Source organism: Rhinolophus hipposideros (assembly GCF_964194185.1).
Source record: "Rhinolophus hipposideros genome assembly, chromosome: 20".
Taxonomy (NCBI): Eukaryota; Metazoa; Chordata; class Mammalia; order Chiroptera; family Rhinolophidae; genus Rhinolophus; species Rhinolophus hipposideros.
Genome location: NC_138066.1, coordinates 15,536,976 through 15,561,079, shown reverse-complemented (window position 1 = coordinate 15,561,079; position 24,104 = coordinate 15,536,976). Strand labels below are relative to the sequence as shown.

General features: G+C 44.2%; 1 protein-coding gene across 1 annotated transcript in view; it reads left to right on the top strand.

Moving 5' to 3' along the window:
* The window catches only part of NXN (nucleoredoxin), a 143,055-nt gene that overhangs the window by 106,731 nt on the left and 12,220 nt on the right, over positions 1-24,104 (top strand). The window contains exons 2-5 of the mRNA XM_081029789.1: positions 8,127-8,244; positions 10,312-10,445; positions 10,908-11,008; positions 12,497-12,603. Coding sequence (XP_080885915.1) covers positions 8,127-8,244; positions 10,312-10,445; positions 10,908-11,008; positions 12,497-12,603 — 460 coding nt within the window. The remainder of the gene's footprint in view (positions 1-8,126; positions 8,245-10,311; positions 10,446-10,907; positions 11,009-12,496; positions 12,604-24,104) is intronic.

Here is a 24,104-nt window from a genome sequence, read left to right as displayed (position 1 = left end):
ATCGTCCCGTGCAAACCTAGAAATCACCGATGAATGACATAAGTTCCTAAAGAAATCATTATCATATAAAATTAGACCATCATGTGTCTTAGTCTACAAAAGGATCAAATTTTCAGTGTCAGATACAAGTCTAGAAGCCTAATTTTTTTTTTTTTCACTAGACCACTTTCATTTACTTGGAAACAAAAGATTCAACAACTATGGATAACATATAAGCCAAAGCCTCCTGTCTTCCTTGAGTCCCAGTGGGAAAGAAAGACGAGGACCCCTAGTGAGAGAAGGAAAATAAGGGTCATAGGTGCTATATAGTTCTCCTGTCTCCAAAGAGGATACTGAGAGAAAATAAATATCTGTGATGATTTGGGATGGAGCAGAGGCAAGATGTCTTAGTCTCTGCCTACATGAGGGACCCAGAAAAAAATGAGTTCTTTCTAATCTATCAAGGGGGGAGTCTTAAAAAGAACGGGACTAAATCTCTTGGACTATCCCAGCAGGCCAGCCTTCAGTTCCTCCTTTTATGATGTCAGCTGGGGGACTGCTGCATGGCAGCCGATTGGCTTGAAATGCTTAACATTTCAAGTATAATATGGATGTCTACATTCAAACTGCTCTAGTTAATCATGTTGCGTTTATCATCTTCATGTTTAAGGCTCACAGGCTATTGTACAATTTACCTCAGAGAAGAGTCTCGCTACCCCAAAAGAGAGATTTGTTACAAGATGCCATTTGCTTTTGGGAGCCCCAACCACCAGGGGAGATATGATTGTAGTGATCCCTTAAAAATACACGTGACCAGGGAAGAGTTTCTTTATGAAGTCAAGGATGGTTTAACCTTGGAGTGACTACTAAATATACAACAGGTCAAAAGAATAACCATAAAGGAATCATCCATTCCTGATTAAAATTTTGGTCACAATGTTATGGAGTGCTATTTTTTGTTGATAAAATACACATACCATAAAATTTACCATCTTAACCATTTTCAAGTATATTAAATACATTCATATTGCTGTACAACTATCATCAGCATCAATCCCTATAACTTTTCGTTTTATAAAACTGAAACTCTGTATCTATTAATAATTCCTCATTCTCCCATGCCCCAAACCCCTGACAACAGTTTATAATTTCTGTCTTTATGATTTTGACAACTCTAAGTACCTCATATAAATGGAGTCATACAGTATTTGTCTTTCTGTGACTGCTTCTTTCATTTAGTATAATGTCCTCAAGGTTCATCCATGTTGTAGTATGTTGCAAAATTTCCTTTTTTAGACGGAATAATGTTCAAGACTATTTTGTTTAACATGTTAAAGAATATTTGCCTCAATCCAGTGGCTAATAATACACATGATAGTAAAATATTACAGGTATATCCATATGGTCAGGTAGACGATAAGGGTGCTTGCTATTTAATACTGTTCTGGAAGTTCCAGCCATTATAGTTGTATAAGAAAAGGAAATAAATGGTGTAACTGTTGAAAAAAAGAAGATAAAGTTGTCTTTATTTGCAAATAGCCTGGCTTTCTCTTCAGACTATAAAAGTACTTTGAAGAGTATATATTTAAAAATTAGCTGTTTTTATAACTCTACTTTCCCATTTGTGATATAGATCCCACTCTTTTGCCTATTCAAGGACTTTGTTCTTGCATTTTTCCTTCTCATCAATTTTTCACTCTCTCTTCTGAATTAGCACCAATGGCATATTATATAGTATCTCCCATCTTTAAACTATTCTCCCTCTGGCTTCATCTTTAAAATATCCTCCTTCTGACCGCATCATATATTTTTCTAGCTACAGTCCCTTCTCTGCTCCCTTTATAGCAAAACTCTTAAAGAGAATTGTCTATAGTCCAATTCAGTCCCGTATCTGCCATTTCTCTTTCTTTTTTTAATAATCTTTCTTCTTTTTATTATGCTCCTCTAGTGTTTCATATGTTAGCAAGAGGACTCGAATTTTCTGGGTTCCGGGCCCACTTTAGACGTGTGCTAGACAGAGCTGTGCCCCATTCCCTCCCTGTGCTACTCCAGTCCTGTCTTTCAGCTTCACCACTTCAGTAACTGCTGTCTGACCCTGTCAAGGCCGTATGTGACCTTAGTTGCCAGTCCACTGGTCAGTTCTCATTTTACTCAACATCTCAGCAGGATTTGACACAGTTGCCTACTCCCTTCTCTTCAAAACCCTTTCTTCACATGCTGTGTGGGAGTCTCCTCGTTTGCCTCCCGTGTCACTTGTCACTCCTCAGTATTGGTGGTCCCCGACTCTGCCCTGGGATTTTTCTCCTATAACCATGTCCTCTCCTTGGATGACCTCATTCAGGCCTATGACCCCTAACAGCATCTGGACACTGATAATCCCTGATTTATAGCCCATGCCCACCGAGTCTAGATTCGTAAATCCAGGTGCCTACTCGTAATCTCCACTTGCGTGTCTAACAGGCACCGATCTTGATGTTTCCCTTCCAAACTTCCTCCTCCATTGCTCCTCACCTTGGTTAATGAGACCCCTCGAACACACTTTTGCTCAAGCCCCCAAACCACAATACATCCTTGATCTTTTTCTTTCCATCACCCTTTCCCCAGATTTAATTTGTCAATCTGATCTATTGACTGTCTTCAAAATATATAATAGCCGGGCAGCTGGATGACTCAGTTGGTGAGAGCGCGAGCTCTCAACAACAAGGTTGATGGTTCAATTCCCACATGGGATGGTGGGCTGCGCCCCCTGCAACTAAAGATTGAAAATGGCAACTGGACTCTTGGCTGAGCTGCGCCCTCCACAACTAGATTGAAGGACAACGACTTGGAGCTGATGGACCCTGGAAAAACACAGTTTCCCAATAAAAAAAAATTTTTTTAAGTCTTTAAAAAAAAGAAATATGTGTGTATGTATATGTATGTATGTATTAGCCTCACTCTCTCTGCCGCTTCAACCCAGGTCCTCACCACTGCTCTTACCTCCTGCCTGGGCTGTTTGTAGTAACTTCCCCAGTCCGTCTCTTGCCTTTCACTTGTCTTTCCCTGCAGTGTGTTCCTTCACAGCAGCCAAAGTGACCTTTTAAAATATAAATCAGATCATAACACTCCTCTGCTAACCTTAATCTATTCCACTTATAATAAAATTCCATTATTTTTACCAGTCTACAGGGCCTTAAACATCTGGTCCATAATTGCCCTTCTGACCTCCCCTCCCTGGCTCTCTCTGGCTCCATCTATTCCAGCCTTCCCCAGTCAGCCTCCCGGCCTCTACACGGGTTCCCTCGACCTCTGGTAGCTTTCTTTGATGCACACATGGCTTGCTTATTATTGGTGTCTGTGTGCAAGTCATTTCTTCCAAGATGCCTTCCTACATAACTCTAAAATATGTACCACCCCGCCAATATGCTTTGTTCTTATTCTGCTGTTTTCCTTTTTGAATAATGTTTTTTATTATTTTTCGATTGCAGTAGACTCACAATATTATATTAGTTTCAGGTGTACGACACACTGATTAGACATTTATGTAACTTACGAAGTGATCACCTGGTAAGTTAAGTACCCATCTGACACCATCCATAGTTATTCCGGTATTACTGACTATATTCTCTAGGCTGGACTTTACATCCCTGTGACTGTTTTTATAACTGGTAATTTGCACATCTTAATCTCTTCCCCTTTTCAACCTATATCCCCAACCCCCCTCCCATCTGTCAACTATCAAAATGTTCTCTGTATCTTTGGGTTTCTGTCTTGTTTGTTTGTTTGTTTGTTTTTTAGATTTTACATATAAGTGAAATCATATGGTGTTTGTCTTTCTCTGACTTATTTCACTTAGCATAATACCCTCTAGCTCCATCCATGTTGTTGCAGATGGCAAGATGTCATTCTTTTTTATGGCTAAGTAATATTCCATTGTATGTATGTCCCACTTTTTCTTTATCGATTCGTCTATTGTTGGACACTTAGGTTGCTTGCATATCTGGGCTATTGTAAATAATACTGCAGTGAACATAGGGATGCGTGTTTCTTTTCAAATTAGTGTTTTGGTTTTCTCCAGAAAGATACCCAGACATGGAATTACTGGGTCCTTCTTTTGTTTTAAAGTAATTTTGTCTGGTATAAGTATTTCTACTCTGTTTTTTTTTTTTCATTCCATTTGCATAAAATATCTTTTTCTGTCCCTTTACTTTCAGTCCGTGTGTGTCTTTCGATCTGAAAGGAGTCTCTGGTAGGCAGCATATGTAAGGGTCTTGTTTTCTTCTCCATTCAGCCCTCCTGTCTTTTTTTGATTGAAACATTTAATCCATTTATACTTAAAAGTAATTGTTGATAGATATGTAGTTATTGCCATTTTATTATTCATATATTTTCTTTCTTTTTCAAGAAATCCCTTTAACATTTCTTATAATACTGATGTGTCATGGTTTGGGCCTCTTTGGGTTCATATTGTTTGGGCCTCTTTGTCCTTCCTGAACTTATATGCCTGTTCCTTCACTGGGTTAGGGAAGTATTCTATCATTCCTTTTTTAAATAGGTTTTCAATTCCTTGTCCTTTCTCTTCTCCTTCTGGTACTTCTATGATGCAACTGTTGATATGCTTGATGTGGTCCCAGAGACCTCTTAAAGTAGCCTCATTTTTTTGGATTCTTTTTTCTCTTTGCTGTTCTGATTTTGTGTTTTCTGCTACCTTGTCTCCCAAATCACTGATTCAAACCTCTGCTTTATCCAGTCTCCTGTTGATTCCCTCTAATGTATTTTTCATTTCAGTTACTGTAGTCTTCGTTTCTGACTGGTTCTTTTTTATGTTTTTTATCTCCATTTTTTAAATAGAGTATTTACCAAATGTTTTATTTGTGGTTATCTAACACAAAAATGCATGGGAAAGACTTTGAGGGTTTTCATAAGAGAGCAAACACAAGAGTCGATGAAAAATATAGTATGTAAAGCAAAAGTAGAAGAATTAGCAGTATTTTGCCTGAAAGGCCTAGACAGATTTAATCTGTCTCCATTTCTGTGTTTCCCATCTCTTTGTTAAAGTTCTCACTGAATTCATCTTCTCTTCCTCTAAGTTCATTGAGCGTCCTTACAACCAGTGTCTTGAACTCTGCATCTGGTAGATTGCTTGTCTACATTTTGTTTAGTGTTTTCTTTTTTTCTGGAGTTTTGTTCTGTTCTTTCATCTGGGACGTATTTCTTTGTCTCCCCATTTGGGCTGCCTCCCTGTGTTTGTTTCTATGTATTAGGTAGAGCTGCTGCATCTGCCAGTCTTAGTAGAGTTGCCTTAGGTAGTAGGTGTCCTGAGAGGCCGAGTGACATCGTCTCCCTGGTCACCTGTGCTGAGTGCTCCAGGTATGTCCCTTGTGTGGGTTGTGTGTGCCCTCTTGTTGTAGTTGAGCCTTGATTGCTGTTGGCATGTCAGTGGGAGGGATTGACCCTCAGGCTGATTGGTTGTGAGGACTGGCTGTGACTACAGTGGAGGAGCTGTTGTGCAGGAGCTGGCCCTAAGGAGCAGGATTCACGTTGGTGGGGCTCTGGTGCCTGCCCAGCCTGCCCTTTAGGTGTGTGATGGGTGGAGACAGTTGCGTGGTGCTCTGGTGTGTTCTGAAGCTGGCCACTGGGTGTGTTGGTTCTGGGGCCTTTTGGGGGGGGCTCTGGTGTAGGTCAAGTTCAGCTGTAGCCTGTGCTGGGTCCTGGGCCACCTGATATGAGGGCTCTGTTTTCATTTTATCATTTATAAGTGTTTGAAATTATTTTTCTATTTATATTCTTATTTATTTTCTTATTTATTTATATTCTTATTTATATATTGTCTGTCTCCCGCACTAGAACAGAAGCTTTGCAAAGGCAGTGGCTTCATCTGCCTTGTTCTTTCTTGTATCCCTTGTGCTTAGAACAGGGATGGCACATAATAAATACTCAGTTACTATCTGTTGGATGAATTTCAGCACCTACCAGTTATAAAACATACCGGGAAAGAAATAGTCTGTTTACACATACACACAATCACACACGTGCGCCTAACATCACAAAGTACAAGATAAGCAATCAAAATGCAATATCATTTTTTTTTCCTGTCAAATTGGAAAAACTAAGGTTGGTGACAATATTGGTGAGGGAACTAGGAAATGGATACACTCATTTGCCACTGGTAGAAATATAAAATTGTCTATGCTTTCCTAAGTGGTGAGTCATGCATGATTTTTATCTCAATTTTTGCATCTCATTTTTTCCAGTAATTATTTTTCCCCCCAATAATTTTTAAGCCAGAAAACCCTGATAATCTTAATCTTCTCCCTCCTTTTTATTTTTTTTTTAAATTAAACATGGTCAGATCCTTGCACCGTCCAATTTATGAAGCCAATCCCAGCTTCGGATAATCTTGTTTTGTTGTTGAACCTCTTCTCTGGGCGGCCGGATGGCTCAGTTGGTTAGAGCACAAGCTCTGAACAACAGGATTGCCGGTTCGATTCCCACATGGGCCAGTGAGCTGTGCCCTCCACAACTAGATTGAAGACAATGAGCTGCCGCTGAGCTTCCAGAGGGGAGACCGGATGGCTCAGTCGGTTAGAGCTCGAGCTCTCAACAAGTTTGCCGGTTCAATTCCCGCATGGGATAGTCGGCTGTGCTCCCTGCAACTAAAGATTGAAAACGGCAATTGGATTTGGAGCTGAGCTCCACCCTCCACAACTAGATTGAAAGAACAATGACTTGACTCGGATTTGATGGGCCCTGGAAAAACACACTGTCCCAATATTACCCAATTAAAAAAAAAGAATGTTTACTCTGAATCTTGTATCAGGTTTCTCTAGGATGATGCAACACTGGTCATTGAAAATTGTATGTGCAGAATCGTTCTTGTTCTGAGGTCCTGGGCTGGCGTGGGGAGCTTATTGGAAATGTGAGGCTGGGGAAAAACATGCAGGCGAAGGCAGGGCCCACCCAGTTTTAAGTGGGGTCCCACCACCCTTCCTGCCAAGACCAGGTCTCCACAGACAGGGGGAGCCTAACATTTCTTGGCAGGTACCCTGTCCAACTCCCTCACTGCCTGGGATTGAATTAAAAACAATAATAATCACAGCCATGCATGCATTTCCCTCCGCTGTATGCAGCTGGTCTTCTGATGCCTGTTTCCTTTGACGTATCTGTGCCCAATTCGGCCTGTTCCCCGGTGGCCAGCCCTCCTATCTGGGCCCCACACCCGGAAGGGAGGCTCACTGCTGAATCACCAATGGGGCATTCTTCAGTTTCCCCTTGTTTCTTTCTTTCCTGGAGGAGCATTGGTAGTTCGACGTTTCATTTCCTTATGTCATTTTCTGGGCTTGGCAATTAAGTTCCTGTGCACCCAGTGTTTAGCCCACCTGAATAGTGTTCACGCAGACGGCCCTGAGCAAACAAAGGAGCCCACACATACTTGGCTCCTGGCCCTGGGCTGTTGCAGTTACATTTCTTCAGCCTCGTCCTACTTAGATCCTGGCCCTCTGACAGTGTGCAGTCAGCCTCAAGAACCTGCCAATAGATTGTGGCTTGTTTTGAGTGGTACCCAGAGCTGAGGTTTGGGGGTGGCTCAGGATATTGCTTCCCTAATGTTTGCTGGCTGAATGGCACATGCCAACGACTGCCATATTCCAGGGAACTGGTGAGGTGGTGAGAGGGGCAGATATGAAGTACTTGTCATCTTTTGGATACCCTTGTCCTTTCTCCCTTGGAGTTCAGGGGACACAGCGGAACAGGGGAGCACCTTCCTGCAGATAGGGTGGAGAGGCACCAGTAAAAAAGCCTCCTTTCCTGCCTTAATCACCTGGCACAGGTCTGATTGTCTTCAAAGGATGTATGATCTATCGTTGTCTTCATGCTTGTTAGAGAAGGTGCCCAGAGGAGAGGTGGAAGAGAACCCTCCTAGAATAACTGTTATCCATCCCTCGTCAGCCTCTGCCACAGCTTGAGCCTGGGTGGGGCTCAGACTCAGGGTCCCTTGCTCTATTACAGACCACAGGGGCAAATGGAGTTGTAGCTTCCGATCATTTATTCATTCATCTGTACTTTAGTGTTTTCCAATCCATCTACCCCTCAGGCCTGAGGGGTTCCAAAGAACTCTGCAATTAATCCAGTTTGGACGTAACCACCATCTTTAACTTTTCTTCTTACAGCTTAAACTTTGGAACAAATACCGAATTTCCAACATTCCATCACTCATATTCCTAGACGCCACCACCGGGAAGGTCGTGTGCAGGAATGGGCTGCTGGTGATCCGCGATGACCCAGAAGGTGAGTCTATCCTGTGCTCCTCTCTCCATCCTGCTCCGACCTCACCCCATTGCTAGAGAGCACACACAGGAAATACAGTGGACCCTTGAACAACATGGCTGTGGGGCATAGGACCCTACACCGTCAAAACTCTGTGTATGACTTTTGACTCTCCAAAACCATAACTACTGCTAGCCTCCTGGCGGTCAGAGGCCTTTCTGATTACCTAGAAGCCTTACCGATAATGTAAACAGTTGATTAACACCTAATTTGTATATGTATGACATGCCATAGTCTTACAGTAAAGGAAACTAGAGAAAAGCAACTGTTATTTAAAAAATCATAAGGAAGAGAAAATGCATTTACAGTACTGTACTGGATTTACTTATCGGTACCATAAATTAACATCCTCTGTTTGAGGCTATATGGTTCATCTGTAAATGGTTTTCTAATTGATGGTTGAAAAAAAATCTGCGTATAATGGACACACACAGTTCACCCGGGTTGTGAAGGGTCAACTGTATATGTAAGTGGGTTTATTCAGCTAAAGAATATCGTCCTGATGAAATTATAGTATTCTCCAGGTCACGGTTAAGATCGTTAAAGGGATCAGGATGTCCCTCCTGGGAGCTTTAATTCATAGGCCAAAGGAGATTGAATCTGAGAAAGGAAGTTTAGCTTCGAGGCTGAGGAGGCACTTGAGAAGCAGCTAGAGCTCAGACACTGGCTTCGGAGCTGTTTGAACGGCCGCTGTCACCTTAACAATGAGAGGCAGGCTAAGTGATTCTGGGTTGTTTTTTCTCTTTAAAATATTAGCGTAGCACAGTTGCAGCCTCTGTTTCCTTCCTGGTCTCAGGGGTGAGTGCACCTCATTTCTAGGTACTGCCCAAGTCCCACAGACCTTGTTCTTGTTGGCCAGCCGGGTGGGTGGCCATGCATGGCTGGGTTGGTCTGCTCACCCTGCTCAGTGTCTGTCCAACATCCGTTTCTCTCCCCGTGGCACTGGAGTCATAAAAGGGTCATTGGACCGTCCCTCCCTCACTTACTGCTCCAATTAGAGGATTCAAGCCTGGTCACAAATTTTCCTGGTAAAAATTTCACCTGCTTCAAAGAACTGTCCTTTGTGAAAACCAGGCCGTGATAGAACCAAGTCTCTATCTTCTCAAATTTAAACACACACACACACACACACACACACACACACACACACACACACACACACACACACACACACATATACACACACACCTGTGAAGCTTGTTAAAATGCAGATTTTCCCCTTACTCCCCAGATTCTTGGATCCATTTGTTCAGGGTGGGCTTGGCCACCTGCATTTCCAACCAGTCTCTTCTCTTCCCTTCCATCCTCCCCCCACCTCAGGCAATTTTGATGCATGGACCACCCTCGGAGAAAACACTGTTCTGTTGAGCTGGGAGCATATTATTTGCTTTTCCTGCCTGGGGCTTAAGTGTCATCAGAATGTAGACCATCTGGGTTGAGAGGGTTTTACTCTTTCCTTTCCCTAGGCTTAAATTCTCCTCTCATTTGGTTCCCTGGGCCCCAACCCAGACCATCTGAACCAGAATCTCGGAGGGGTGGGGCCTCGGAGCATCGCATTTGAAAATTCCCCAACTGATGCTAAAATGCAGTCAGAGTTGAGATCCACTGAGACTCCAGGGTTGGAATTGAAGACACTCGTGCTTAATATCTGAGGCAGTGCTTCCCCAACCTGTCCCCTCATCAGCGTTACCTGGGGAGTCTGTTTTGCTTTGTTTTGGACATACAGCCTCAGCCATGCCCCTGGATCATGGGACTTGGGCTGTGACCTCGGCTACTATTCTTCAACATCCCCCAGGAGATTGAGCCCTGTGATCATGCAAGTTCGAGAACCCTTGCCTTGAGAGTAGGTAGGGCTCCGTCAGGGATAGGCTCTGCTTTTATTCCTGTGTTTTTAGCTGCAGATCCTATGGGTATGTTAACAAATACTATTTGATGATAAAGTTGTCATGCTCTGCAGCCCTGAGGCTTCTCGAGTCAGAGGCCACATTGAAGAGTCTTAACATTGTCACTGTCTGTTGCCTGTTTCAGGTTTGGAATTCCCTTGGGGACCTAAACCCTTCAGGGAAGTCATTGCAGGGCCCTTGCTTAGAAATAATGGGCAGTCCCTGGAGAGCAGCAGCCTGGAGGGGTCTCACGTGGGAGTCTATTTCTCCGCACACTGGGTGAGTGTTTGGTCCTTCTTTAGCCCAGATGGAAGGCAGCAATGATGTCACCACCAAGACCGGTTTTGATGGGCTTCTGGGAGGTGTAACTGCTGGCATAAAGTCCTGGCATTCTTCCTTTCTCCCATGCCCGATGCATTGTTGGCATGCAATAAGTGTGTATTATTATTATGAATGATAATAGCAGCAAGAGCATGACTTCTTTTGCCTGGTCTAAAAGGATAGCTCTCCTAACCCATTCTGATGAGGCTTCCAGTAGCCCCAGAGGGGTTCCTAGAACTGCTGCCTGGATGTACACCATGACGAGAAGCACGTTTGTTTCTGCCTCTCTCGTAAACCAGGTGGGGCCATCCCAGTCCTACTTGGGTCTTGCTTACCTGGCCTCTGGTGGCACGTGGTTGGGAAAGGGGACCTTGAAGCTGCGACGTTATCACGCTGCAGGATCCCGCTCTTGTCTTTCAGTGCCCACCCTGCCGAAGCCTCACCCGAGTCCTGGTGGAATCCTACCGGAAGATCAAGGAGGCAGGCCAGAAATTTGAGGTCATCTTTGTGAGTGCAGACAGGTAATGCGTGCCGGGGCAGATGGCAGTGCAGCTTCTCCTTTCTGCAGGTGGTTGGTTAACGTGTGTTTCTCTCGCCTTACACTTCTCACTTCTTTAGGGTAGAGCTTGGAGGTAGAGATTGGAGAAGACATATCTGGGATTACTGGCAGACACAGAGATGCATTTCACAGTAACTCTTGGAATTGTCTGAAGGGAAGCCGAGAAAATCTTGTCCTTGCTGTGCCTATGGGGGTATGCCCCAATTCAGGCCTGGGTCATTTGAGATTAGGATGTGTTTTTCTGATTGGTTCCGCGTTTTGGATTGTGGTGAAAGGATATGGACGGGGAAGGATAGAAAGAAAAGAGCCAGAGGCTATTGGAACCGGATACCTCTCTTGGATGGCTATGCAGTCATTTTCAGCTCTGGCCAGGTACTTTGTCGAGGAGCTATCAGAAAAACCAGAAGGGCAGACCTTCTTCCTGGAGAACATAAGGTCCTTGTAGCCTCGATTCCCTCTGCTTCTTGCCCTCTCACTGGTTTTACTCATCAGTGACCTTCCTTCATCACAAAACTCCAGCCCCAGATCAGACTGAGCCACGAGGCGCTCCTGCCTCTTCCGTTCCCGTCCACAGAAGGCTCTCTGAGATGCCAGCACACTGACAGCGTGGGGCGGCCTTGTCATATCCTTGACACCTGTGCCATTGGCCTGTGGTCCCGCCCAACTGTCACACAGCTCCCAGTCTCTGTGCCTGTGAGTGGGGGAGAGCTTGAGGGCATGCTAGATGGAGTGATCCTTTTTTTAAAGCTTTCAAGAATACCAACTGTGTGGAAGTATGATTTCCATGCAATGACATGCATACATTTTAGGTATATAGTTCAATGGATTCCGATGAATATATGTACCTATGTAAGCATCACAATTAAAATATAGAACATTAAAAAAAATAAAGATATAGAACATTTCCACCACTCCAAAGACTCCCTCGTGACTCTCCTCAGTCAATCCTCACCCCCAAACCCACGTTTCGGGGGATCCCTGATCTGCTTTCTATCACTTGATTCGATTTGTCATTCCTGGAATTTCTTTTATGTAGAACCATAGTATTTATGCTTGATTTAAAGTGGGGTCCCGTAGACATCACTGTAAAAATGCACAAAATAGAAGAGTCACTCGGGAATGCAGTGTCTGAACATCTAGGCTTCTTGTAAAAGTCATACCCATCTGCGTTAACAAATGAAAAGTTGGACATGAGTTGAGCTGGTAGGATTCAGGGGAGCAGGCTCTCAAAATGGCCTGGCGTTTTTGTTCAGCATCCATGTGGGATAGAGGCGTTTGCTTCTTGGTGAATGCCAGAATGGGGTAAGAACCCCCTCCCGGTGTCCGAGGTCACAATGATTAGGAACCTCAACAGCCGTCGAGCCCTGGGCACAACGTGGTAGAAGGTGGGGAGCGCCCGGGGGTGGTACATTTGGGGCTCACAGAGCCTTGTTTCCGTGTGTGTCTCTAGGTCAGAGGACTCGTTCAAACAGTACTTCAGTGAGATGCCCTGGCTCGCTGTCCCCTACAGCGACGAGGCCCGGCGGTCGCGCCTCAACCGCCTGTATGGAATCCAAGGTAGGCATTCCCCGCTCCAGGGGCGCGTTGGGAACCTGCCCGGCAGGGTGCACCACGTCTTCAGCTTTCCTTTTAGAGGGAAAAGAACATCTTTATTTCCATGACTGTTGACTTTCTTTATCGTATTAAAAATCACATACGGTGAATTTTATGGTATGTCTATTGTACCTCATGGAAGCTGTTTCTGAAGCAAAGTACTTGTCCAGGTGAGACAGCTGCTTTTCACCCCCTGGCCGAGTGGATTCTGATGTGGTTGGGCCACGGAGCACACGTTCCCCAGTGACTCAGCCAAAACCCTCTCCTTAAGGTTTTACTGTCAAACAGACCTGAGAGTGATCTTTGGTTCCATCATTCAGACTCTTGGAGCCTCAGTTGCCTCATCTGCAAAATGGGCATGATAAATCTCTGCCACAAAGAATTGCTGGAGACATTAAGAGGATAATGTACATTAGGCACCTCTCGTGGTTCCTGAAGCATGTAAGCAAGGACTGCGTGAGAAAATGGATAGCCTGAGAGTGTTGAACACAGCGACTTGGAGTGCTAGTCATGGTGCTTTTTTCAGAAGTAATGACTATTAGTGAGACAGACTCTGTTTCTGTTCTTTGTTATGTGACTCCCTCCTTCCAGCCTTCACCCAGCTACATGTTTTCTTGGTGAAGCACTTAACTGAACTGTTAAGCGTTAAACTCATTCCCTTTGTATCAGTTGTACCAGGTGCTGGTCAGCCCTAGACAGATACAAGTAATATTTGAGTTCTCCAGTGTTCCTTGTGTTCTACGGAATGAAAAAACAACACAGTACATTAAGATATTTACGCACAAATTCCACGTCTTATGGGGGAACTCATTAGATTCTTTTACCTTTTTCTTAACCATTTAGAATAAGCATGTGGCTTTGTTTGGAGCTAGTAAAGTTTCAAAATATTAATATTTAATTTTAAATCAGTGCTTCTCAGTTTGCAAGGCGCATAAGAATCGCCTGGGGATCTGGTGAAAGTGCAGATTCTGAATGGTGGGTCTGGGGTGGGGCCGAGATCCCACATTTCTAGCAAGCCCCCAGGTCAGATGCTGGAGCTGCTGGTCCAGGGACCACACCTGGGGTATTCGCCGTCTAGGTCTGTTAATGCTTAGAAAATGTTGGTGGCTCATGCCTCCTATTAATACAAAAATGGATCCTTTGCCAAACAGAAGTCACAGGACATGATATGGTTTACTGACCCAGAAGGAAAGACACCAAGTTGGGGAACTTGAAGGAGATGTCACAGGCTTATTTCCTTCTAGCACTCTGCCTGCAGAGACTTAAAACATGTGTGCCTTCGGGTAGGAATGAAGGGTTGAATTGCCACTTCATGGGGAAAAGTAAAACTTCACCTCTTTTAATTCATTTATTCATTCATTCAACGAATGTTTGCTGAGGGCTGACCCCTTACTGCTGAGTGACTGTGAGCAAATTACTTAACCTCTTTTATCAGTAAAATGGGAACATTTCAGTGTTGGGCACAGGGTAGGCACTTAATAAATATTTAACTCAGAAAAAAAGGAGGAAAATTTTGATTTTACAACCTAAAAAAGATAAACTTTTGGATGTCAACAAGCTTTAACAAAGGCAACCAACAATATTAATAACATGTATGGCAAAAAATCAATATCCTTCATAGAAAAAGAGCTCTTCCCAGATACCAGTGCAAAAGAGAGAAAATTTAGACAACAGAGATATGAAGTAGACAGTTCACCCGCTGCATAGTCAGGATGAATGTGAACAATATTCAGCATAATTTACTTTCATGAATTACAGGTGAAAACCCTGGGTTTGTATCTATCACATCTGCAAAACACTCCCACCCACCCTTTCTCCCCTCATCCTGAGACGAAAAAAAAAAAAAAAAAGATAACCCCCAGGGAAGGAAAGAGAGCAGATTGCTAGTAGGAATATAAGTCAGGACAACTTTTCAGGAGAGCAATTAGCAATATACATCAGAGGCCTTACAAAAAAAATCTCTAAAACCTGTAATTTATAAATCCCACTTGTAGGAATTTATGCTCGGGAAATTATCCTAGAGCACCCAGCAAAGGTTGAACTTCTCTAGAACAGGAGGTGTACTTCGGTTTTTCTGTTTTTTTCTTTTACCTTTCATACACTTTGAATTTCATTATAAATCAGGCTTCTTTCTTTGCTTTAATCACTAGGAAACCCAGGTGTGAGTGTGTAATTACCTTCAGCAGTTTTGTAAAACTGACTGTTTCCTGCATGCCCTTGACCCTAGCTTCATTTTCTCTTCCTTCCTTGTTTTCCCATCAGGTGAATGTTTTCATTGGATTAGATTACGCACTTTTTAGACCATCTTAAATCCTTTTTGGGAAAAAGATGGAGTAGATTTGAATGCATGAGAGTCTATTTCTCGAGCTCCAGGTAGCCACCAGTACTCTCTGTACTGAGCTTGCTGAGACATAGGAAACCCTTGAAAGGTGGCCCTTGAGTGGACAGGATGAGAGTTACATTGGGAAATAACTAAAAAGCAGCGTATGACCATGTAAAAACTATTGGTGCAGTAAGTGCCATTTGTACAGGGGCTTAGAAGACTGACAGTGTCCCAGAGAGTGCAGCGGGTTCGGGGCCTCACTCAGCCCCCCACCCCAGTCAGGAGGCCTCTCCACATTTCCAAGCACGTGTCATCAATGGAGCAGAGTCTCTTCCTCTCCAGGATAGGGGGTTGGGTTGTCCTTTCCTGGATGTGGGGTCCAGCATGGTGCGAGCACAGCTGGTGGTCAGTGCTTAGGCCATGGGGTCACCTGACACTAGTAAATTACCAAAGGAGGGTCTCGATACACCATAGCCAGTTTGAGGGCGGCAGTCTGCGCCCTCCCTGTGCTCTGTGAGGTGCTTCTGAAGACCCTTTGGGTGGCTGGGGGGGGCAGATGCTTAGGCACAGAACAACAGTCTCAGAGGGATCATGAGTTCAAGTTCCAACACAAGTTTTGGACACACTGCTAAGGCTGGAGGGCGCCCTTCTGTGGAATGTTGGCGGAGCACACAAAAAATCAAATTGATCGTTTTCTTCCTGCCTTTAGAAAGCAGAGAAGGGAAATCTCCTTTCGGGTTCTCCAGTTGTCAACATGTAAATATTATAAATGGAGGAGCCGCGGTTGTTAGGTGTGGCCCAGGGAGCCAGAAAGTGGGTGGCCACAAGTGAGGAGGGAGAGAGTGGAGAGTTCTCAGAGACGCATTCATTTGGCACATTCTATGAAGGCGCTGGCCATGTGGGGATGAGAAGTACAAATGAGGAGCCCTCATTTGAGGATCGGAAAGCTGAGGTGGAGCGGCTCTGTGCCCAGGCAAGCGGCAGCCAGCCAGCCATGCCACAGTGAAAGAATGTGAGAGATTCACGCGGAACCCAGCTCTGGCCAGTGAGCGTCCGCTGCAGCCCGGCCCTGCACCTGGCTCGTCCTGCTGCTGCTCGGCTGTGGCTCCGTGGCGTACACTCCCCTGCCATCTGTTCCAGTCTCTCTTCAGCTTGGACCTGCCTGCTTTCCCAGCTCCCCACCTCCTGCGTCCTCGCTCTCGGGTTTACAGTCTTTGGCACAGTGTTTTATGCCAACTGCTCCTTGATCACTGATCTCTTGGGCTAAGCGTTAGGACTCATTTCTGTAAGCAGCCTGTCAGACCTTGCCTCCTGACCTTGGTCTGTCTGCCAGTGGCCCTGTCTGATCAGAGATGCACTAAAGCATGTGAAATACGAGTGTAGAAGAGCAACACAACGTCCTTATCAAGGTAGCATTTAATGAAGGGCCACACGATGGAGTAATCCGAGTTCAGGGGGGATTCGCTTGGAGCTGTTGAGCCAGGAAGGCTTCCTGGAGGAGATGGCTATGGAGCAGGGCCGTAAAGAATGGATGGTGTTTAGATAGGAGGCTTGGGACATTCCAGGGCACAAGCCGGAATAGGATGCCCATGGTCTACTATAGGACAGAGTGGGCAATGAGGCTGGTGATCCACAGCGTAGAGGGACTCGAACACCTTAGCTTTGACTCTTTGGACTTTGGGAGCCTTTTGAAAATTTTGATTTCGGGGAGATCAGTGCAGTAGTGACATGTAAGCCACTCTGGAAGAGAAATCCCAGAGGCAGGTTATTCACTAATGTTTCTTTTCTTTTTTTTTAAATTAAGGTAAATGGTATATAACATGATATTAGTTTCAGGTGCATAACATAATGAATTGATATTGGTATACGGTACAAAATGATCATGACAATAAGTCTGGTTACCATCCAGCACCACACATTTGACCCCCTTTACCTATTTTGCCCACCCTAACCCCCTTCTCCTCTGATAACCACCAATCTGTTCTCCGTATCTGTGACTTTCATTTTGTTTTGTTTTTTAGATTCCACATATAAGTGAAATCATATGATATTTGTCTCTGTCTGACTTATTTCACTTAGCATAATGCCCTCAAGGTCTATCCATGTGGTTGAAATGGCAAGATTTCCTTATTTTTTATGGCTGAGTGGTATTCCTCAGTGGTGTGTGTGTATACACGTGTGCGTATATCACCTCTTCGTTATCCATCCGTCGATGGACACTGAGGTTATTTCCGTATCTTGGCCATTACCAAGCTATCTTGGTAAACAATGCTGCAATGAACACGGGTTCATGTACATTTTCGAATTAGTGTTTTCATTTTTTTCAAATAAATACCCATAAGTGGAATAGCTGGATAATAACTCGTGTGGTAATTCTTTTCTTTAAAGGAACTTCCATACTATTTTTCCATAGCGGCTGCACCAATTTACATTCTCATTAATAGTGTATGAGGGTTTCCTTTTCTCCACAGCCTTGTGAACACTTGGTATTTCTTGTCTGATTGAGGATAGCCATTCTAACAGGTGTGCCGTGATAGCTCAGTGCGGTTTTGATTTGCATTTCCCTGGTGATTAATGATGTTGAATATATTTTCATGTGCCTATCGGCTATTTGTATGTCTTCTTTGGAAAAAACACCTATATAGATGTTCTCATTTGTAAATCAGACTGTTTTTACTATTGAGTTGAGTCCTTTATATGTTTTCGATATTAACCCCCTATCCAAATATGGTTTGCAAATATCTTCTCCCATTCAGTAGGTTGCCTTTTCATTTTGTTGATGGCTTCCTTTGCTATGCCAAAACTTCTTAGTTTGATGTAGTCCCACTTATTTTTGCTTTTGTTGCATTTGCTTTTGGGATCGGATCCAAAAATTCAACGCCAAGACCGACGTCAGGGAGCTTATCACCTATGTTTTCTTCTCGGAGTTTTATGGTTTTAGGTCTTACATTCAAGTCTTTAATCCATGTTGAGTTATTTTTTGTGTATAGTGTAAGAGAGTGGTCTAGTTTCATTCTTTTACATGTGGCTGTCCAGTTTTCTTATCATCATTTGTTCTGCCTTGTTCTAAGGTCTTGCTCTGGCCTCCCATCTCTTCTTGCCTCTGGCTTCTTCTTCTCCACTTGACAGAATGCTTAGGTCTCTCTTAGCCATAAAAAAAAAAAAAGTATCCCATCACCCTCTTCAAGCAACTGTCTCAGTTTGCTCAGGCTGCCCTGTAAAACACCATCGGCTGGGTGGCTTAAGCAATAGGAATTGATTTCTCACAGTTCTGGAGGTTGGGAAGTCCAAGATCAAGGTGCCAGCTAATTTGGCTCCTGGTGAGGCTTCTCTTCTTGGCTTGCAGATGGCTGCCCTCTTGCTGTGTCCTCACCTGGAAGAGAGAGAGCTCTGTTGTGTCTTCCTCTTCTTTATAAGGGCACCAGGCCTATTAGATTAGGGCCCCATTGGATTGTGACCTTTATCACCTCCTCACAGGTCCCATTTCCAAATACAGTGAGGGGGTTAGGGCTTCAATGGGAATTTGGGGGCAACATAAACACTCACTCCATAACAGCTACCATCCCTATCACCTCCTCCCAAACACTAACATTCCCAAAGATACTTGTACTGCCTCAAGCTTCTTCACCTCCTACCAGGCGACAGGCCTTATGCTAGTGGGACGGACTCCAGCACAGTAAAGACGGGGTCCCCACCCTCATAGCGCTCAGGGGGCCGCTTCACCTCTTGTCCTCCAGTCTCCGCACTGAGCTGAAAATGGCCTCTCAGGTCCCCGGAGGCCTCCTATTCATGGACTTATTTAACAAAATATAGTTGTGTGCCTGCCATATGCCAGGTGCTGGTCTATTCATGAGCTAAAAAGATAAAGGTACCTGGCCTCATAGACCTTACATTCTAGCAGAAAGAGACAGGCAATAAACTTAATTTTAAAAAATTAAGTATACAGTGTTTTATGAGTGCTCTAGATAAAAGGCAGAGCAAGGTGAGGAATTGGGAATACAAGGGTAGGATTAATGGTTAGATACACTTACAAACTTAATTCAGCTCCTTTAAACATTTTTAATTGATGTATACATTTAAACCTTAAAAAAAAAACACTTATCTGAAAGATAAACAAAATGTTCCCAAGTTCTTAAGTAAGTCTGTTAACTCTAGTAAGTTAACAAGTTTAAGGGTTGTAACTTAAAAACCATAGATCAGAATCAATTTCTCAAATTACATATTTTTTAATATTGGAATCACACAACTGACCTGTTACTCTCTTGGGCCAGATTCTCTTAAATAAAAAACAAACATGGAAGCTAAATAGCAACTATGCATGGAGGTCTTGCCACACAAAAACATTAATACCATGGGCTTGATTCACATTTCTAAACTTAATTCTAGATTTGAAAGATGCTCAGTTATTAAGGAAATAATTATATCATTCCAGTTATGTCATTTTGGAAGTCTCTTCCCCGCTCACTGAGGTCACACACGTGGATAGCCCTCGTCACAGTGCTATCTCCTTGCCCTCCAAAGAGGACGGTCTCTTCATCGTGGGAGCTCTGGCAGTTCAAGTTCCTGGTGTGGTAACATTGCTGAATTCTCTCTAGCCTTGGAAGCCAGCAGCTCCTCCCCAGGCTGCACCATCCCTCAATTGAATTTGCCGGTCTTTGCCTCTAAGGATATTTAAATACCTCCAGTCTAGCTCTGACTACCTTTGAACTTGAAGGAGTTGTGTATTCTTTCATACACTTCACAGCATCACACACAAAACATATTTTTGATTGAATTCTGTATATTTCTGAGCTTCGTGTGACTCTGTGGTTACAACTTCCAAAGTCATTTAACTGATGTGTTGGTACGTACGAATGGTCTGAGCTGTTTTTACTCGCAACACTTGACACCAAATGTGTGGGACTTTTCCCCCACACACCAACCAGTTCTTTGACACCTGCTGTCATATACATACAATTCAATTCAGTTCTGACACTATGACCTGGAGTGAGGGTCAGACCCCACAGGGAAAGGCTCAGGTCCAGCAAAATAGAAAAAGAACAATGCATAACAACATGATGGGGTTTATCCAGGGATGCGAGACTTGTTCAATCTTAGAAAGTCAATCTATGTAAACCACCCTATTAAAGACTAAAAAAGAAAAACCATGTGATCCTATCAATCGATGCAGTAAAAGCATTTGACAAAAATGTTATTCATGATAAAAACTTACAGCAAATTAGGAATATAAGAGAATGTCATTAATCTGATAAAGGGCATCTACCAAAAAACAAAAAACAAAACCCATCAAACCATAGTTAACATATGTAATAGTCAAAGACTAAATGTTTCCCCTCAGAGATTAGGAAAAGGCCAGACCACTCACTCTCACCATTCCAATTCAACAATTCAACATAATATTGGAAGCCTTGACAGGGTCAAAGAATAGAATGTCAACATACATCAGTTGTATTTACATATGTTAAAAATGAACAATTGAAAACCCAAATTTAAAACACAATGCCATTGAAAATAGCTCCAAAAGAAAAAAACAGAAATATTTAGGTATAAATCTAACAAAACATGTAGGATCTCTATCATAAAAACTATAAAATGCTGGTGAAAGAAATCAAAGAAGACCTAAATAAAGGGAGACACACTCTGTTCATGATTTGGAAGACCCAATAAAGTGATGATGTCAATTCTCCCCCCCCCCAAATAAAAGGGAAAGGCTCAGGCCCACAGGACTGCCTGCCTCCCCCCACTTCAGATGCCACTTGCAAGTTCCAGGCCTCTCCCACTTTTGACTGGCTATAAATTGGTGTTCCTGGGACCCCCTCCTCCGGTCATTTGCTAGAACAGCTCACAGAATTCAGGAAAACATTTTACTTACTATTGCTGGTTTGTTATAAAGGATACGACTCAGCAACAGCCAAATGGAGGAAATGCATAGGGCAAGGTTTGTGGGAAGGGGCACAGAGCTTCCACGCCCTCTCTAGGCTCACCCTCCTCCCAACCACCTCTATGGAACCAGCATCAGCCTGGAAGCTCTCTGAACCCGTCACTTAGTGGTTTTTGTGGAGGGTTCATTATGTAGGCATGATTGGTTAAATCATTGGCCATTGGTCATTAATTCACCCTCCAGCTCTTCTCCCTTCCCCAGAGGTCGAGGTCAAGGGGGTGGAGCTGAACATTCCAACCTTCTAATCATGCCTTTCTGTCAACCAGCCCCCATGAGGAAGCTATTTAGGGGCTCCCAGCCACCATCATCTCGTTAGCATGCAGAAAAACACTCAACGTTCTCAGATTCCAAGGGTCTTAAAGCTCTTGTGCCAGGACCTGCGACTAAGACCAAATATAACAAAAGCTGCTCCTCTAATCCCTGTCATTCAGCAAATTATAAGGGTTTTAGCTCTGTGCGAGGAACTGGGACTGAAGACTAAATATTTATTTCTTATTACAGTATCACAATACACATACCCCATATACACACACACTACACACACTACACACACATACACAACACACACCACACAAACACACACCACACACATCATACATGCACAGAGTCAGTGGTGGGTTCTGCTATTTGGAGCGTCTGGTCTTCAGCACATCCTACAGGACTGTCTCTGGGAGCTCATGCTCCCTGTTTGACTTTATATGTCCTGGCGCTGGCTCCATTTTTGTCTCCTCTGAGTCATTTTACTGAAGGTGCTTTCACAGAGCAGTACTAGGTACACCCCCCACTCCCCCCAAGGTGAGCCACCCCCACCTGCCCTTCCTCTGTGCCTTACAGTAAGGGAGTAACTTGATCTGACAGTCACTTTGTATATTGAGGCAGGGAGGGCAGAGCTCCTGTGTTATCCTGACAGGCTCCTGTGAAAATGGGCAGTGAAAAAAGGACACGGACTCCTCTGAGCATCTTGGGAGCTGGGCTTAGAGCGTGGCTGGATTCCAAGTACCCCCCAGCCCAGTGGGGGAGGCCTTGCGTAAAGCGCACACAGTTTGTTGAGGTGTCTGTCCAGCTGTGGAGGGTGAGTCTGGGTCTTGAGGCCGGTGCGCCTCGAGTCACCCATTTTCTATAGCAGCAGGAACTGATGCTGAGTTTGCCCCAGGCCGGCCGGGCCACAAGTCCTGCTGCTGCCTGCAAGCAGGTCCCTGGTCCCCTCAGGCGCTCTGGACTAAGCCCAAGCTGTTAACCAACAGCCTTCACCCGGCTACCTGCGTTCACCAAGGGCCTGGCATTGGCCTCCATCCATTTCTTTTGTCTTAGGGGAGTAGCCGCGTTGCCCTGAGTGGGACGGCCTCCACACTCCCAGCGCTTTATGCAGACTGTGGAATTTGCAGCCCTATAAGCTGTTTAAAAATGTCTTTCTAAGGAAAGGCTTTAGACACACTTGGCAAAAGGCAAATCCCATTAGCAATTGTCTAACTAATCCTGGCTGTCAGAGAACACCGAGTTCTTTGCAAGGAGGCTTAGAGCCCCTTCTCTCCGGGGTTAGGGGCCCTAGTTGGGTTTGTTTCTCTCCCCTCTCCAGCCCCCAACCTTTGGGGAGGGCAGACAAGGCCTAGAGCGGACCTTGGTCCTGCCACCAGATCAGGTGCTTTGGGCCTGGCGGCCGGGAGGCAGTGGTGGGAGCATTTGCTCCCCCTCCTATTTATCTTCCCTTTCACTGTTGCCTGCTTGTTCCTCTTCTGCCTTCTTTCTTTTCCCCCTTCCTTCCTCTTCCATTTCCCACCTTTCTCTTTTTCCCTGCCTTTGCCCTCTCCCCTGCCTTTTTCAGAAAATACGTTTGAGGCTAGTTCTATTTCTTTTATACAGAAGCGAAGTATTTGGAGATTGTAGTTTTCGCTCAGTGGAGGGCGAGGCCCGATGCTGGTGTGTTCTGTGGCCAGTTCTCAGTATTAAAAGTGCTGGTGCAGCTTATCTGGAGCTCGCCTGTGGACCTGGAGGGAGCCGGCTCCATGGGCCAAGGCTGGAGGCTATCTCGCGACCCACAGAGCAGCTTCCATGTTCCGTTTTGTTTGTCTTCTTTTATTCTGAGAACATTAAAAAAAAACAAAAACAGGAAAGGACAAAGAGTAATGGAACGAGCACCCACCTAGAACTGACAGTTTTGCTTCGGGTATTTAAAATATAAGCGATTGAGAGCATTAATACAGACAAAGGTACAGTTCCTTTCACACCTCTGTAGTGCCTTTCTCCTTCCTTCTCCGCCAGGAAGAAACGCTGCCACGCATTTAATATATATCTTCCCATAATCTGTTTTCATCTTTTAACTGCATGTATATGAATCCATGAATAATACATGGTCGTGCTGGATGTGTATTTTAGAAGCATACTTAAATGCGGACATGCCCTAATGTCATTCTGCAACTTGCTTTTCTCACTTAGTGTTTTCTTCAAGATTTCTTCCTGTTGCTATTTATATCTGGTTCATTTCTTTTCTGTGCCGAGAAGTGTTTCATTGTGTGACTAGACCCTAGTTTGTGAATCTGCCCCACTGTTGATGGATACTTGGTTGTTTCTGGTTTTTCTGTATTACAAGAACATCGCCATGAATGTCTTCATGCCTGTCTCCTGAGGCAGGCACGTGCCTGAGCAGCTTTTGGGTCTGCTGGCCACGTTCAAGTAGGCCCAGACCCACCCCTGTCACCTCCCTTGGGTTTCTCTGAGTTTCACCACACAGACCAGGTGCCTTCTTTTTCTCCTCAGCTCTCTAAGCAAAGGAATATAAGACCGGTCTATCACATCACAACACAACACAACACAACACAACACAACACAACACACACCAAGTCTTATATTAATTTTTGCTCCAAAAGACGCATCAGAGCTGATGGTCCGGCTGGGTCTCATTTTCGGGGAAACACGGTATTGTCATCACCACCCACCCCTACTGCTTTTTGGTTCTTGTTCGGTTTTTATTCTATATTAATACATTTATCCTAACACCATTTCAGAAAACGCAGGCATGCCTACCTCACCCACGTTCCTGCCTCACTAGCACAACTATTTTCACTTTTCAAGTCCCTTTTGATCTCTGTCCACACACGTACCTGCTTATCCATAGTTGTAATTATACACATAGCATTGCCTAGTCTGTGTTTTCTATTTAACAATCCATTACTAACTTTTTCCATCATGCCAGTCTTTATAATA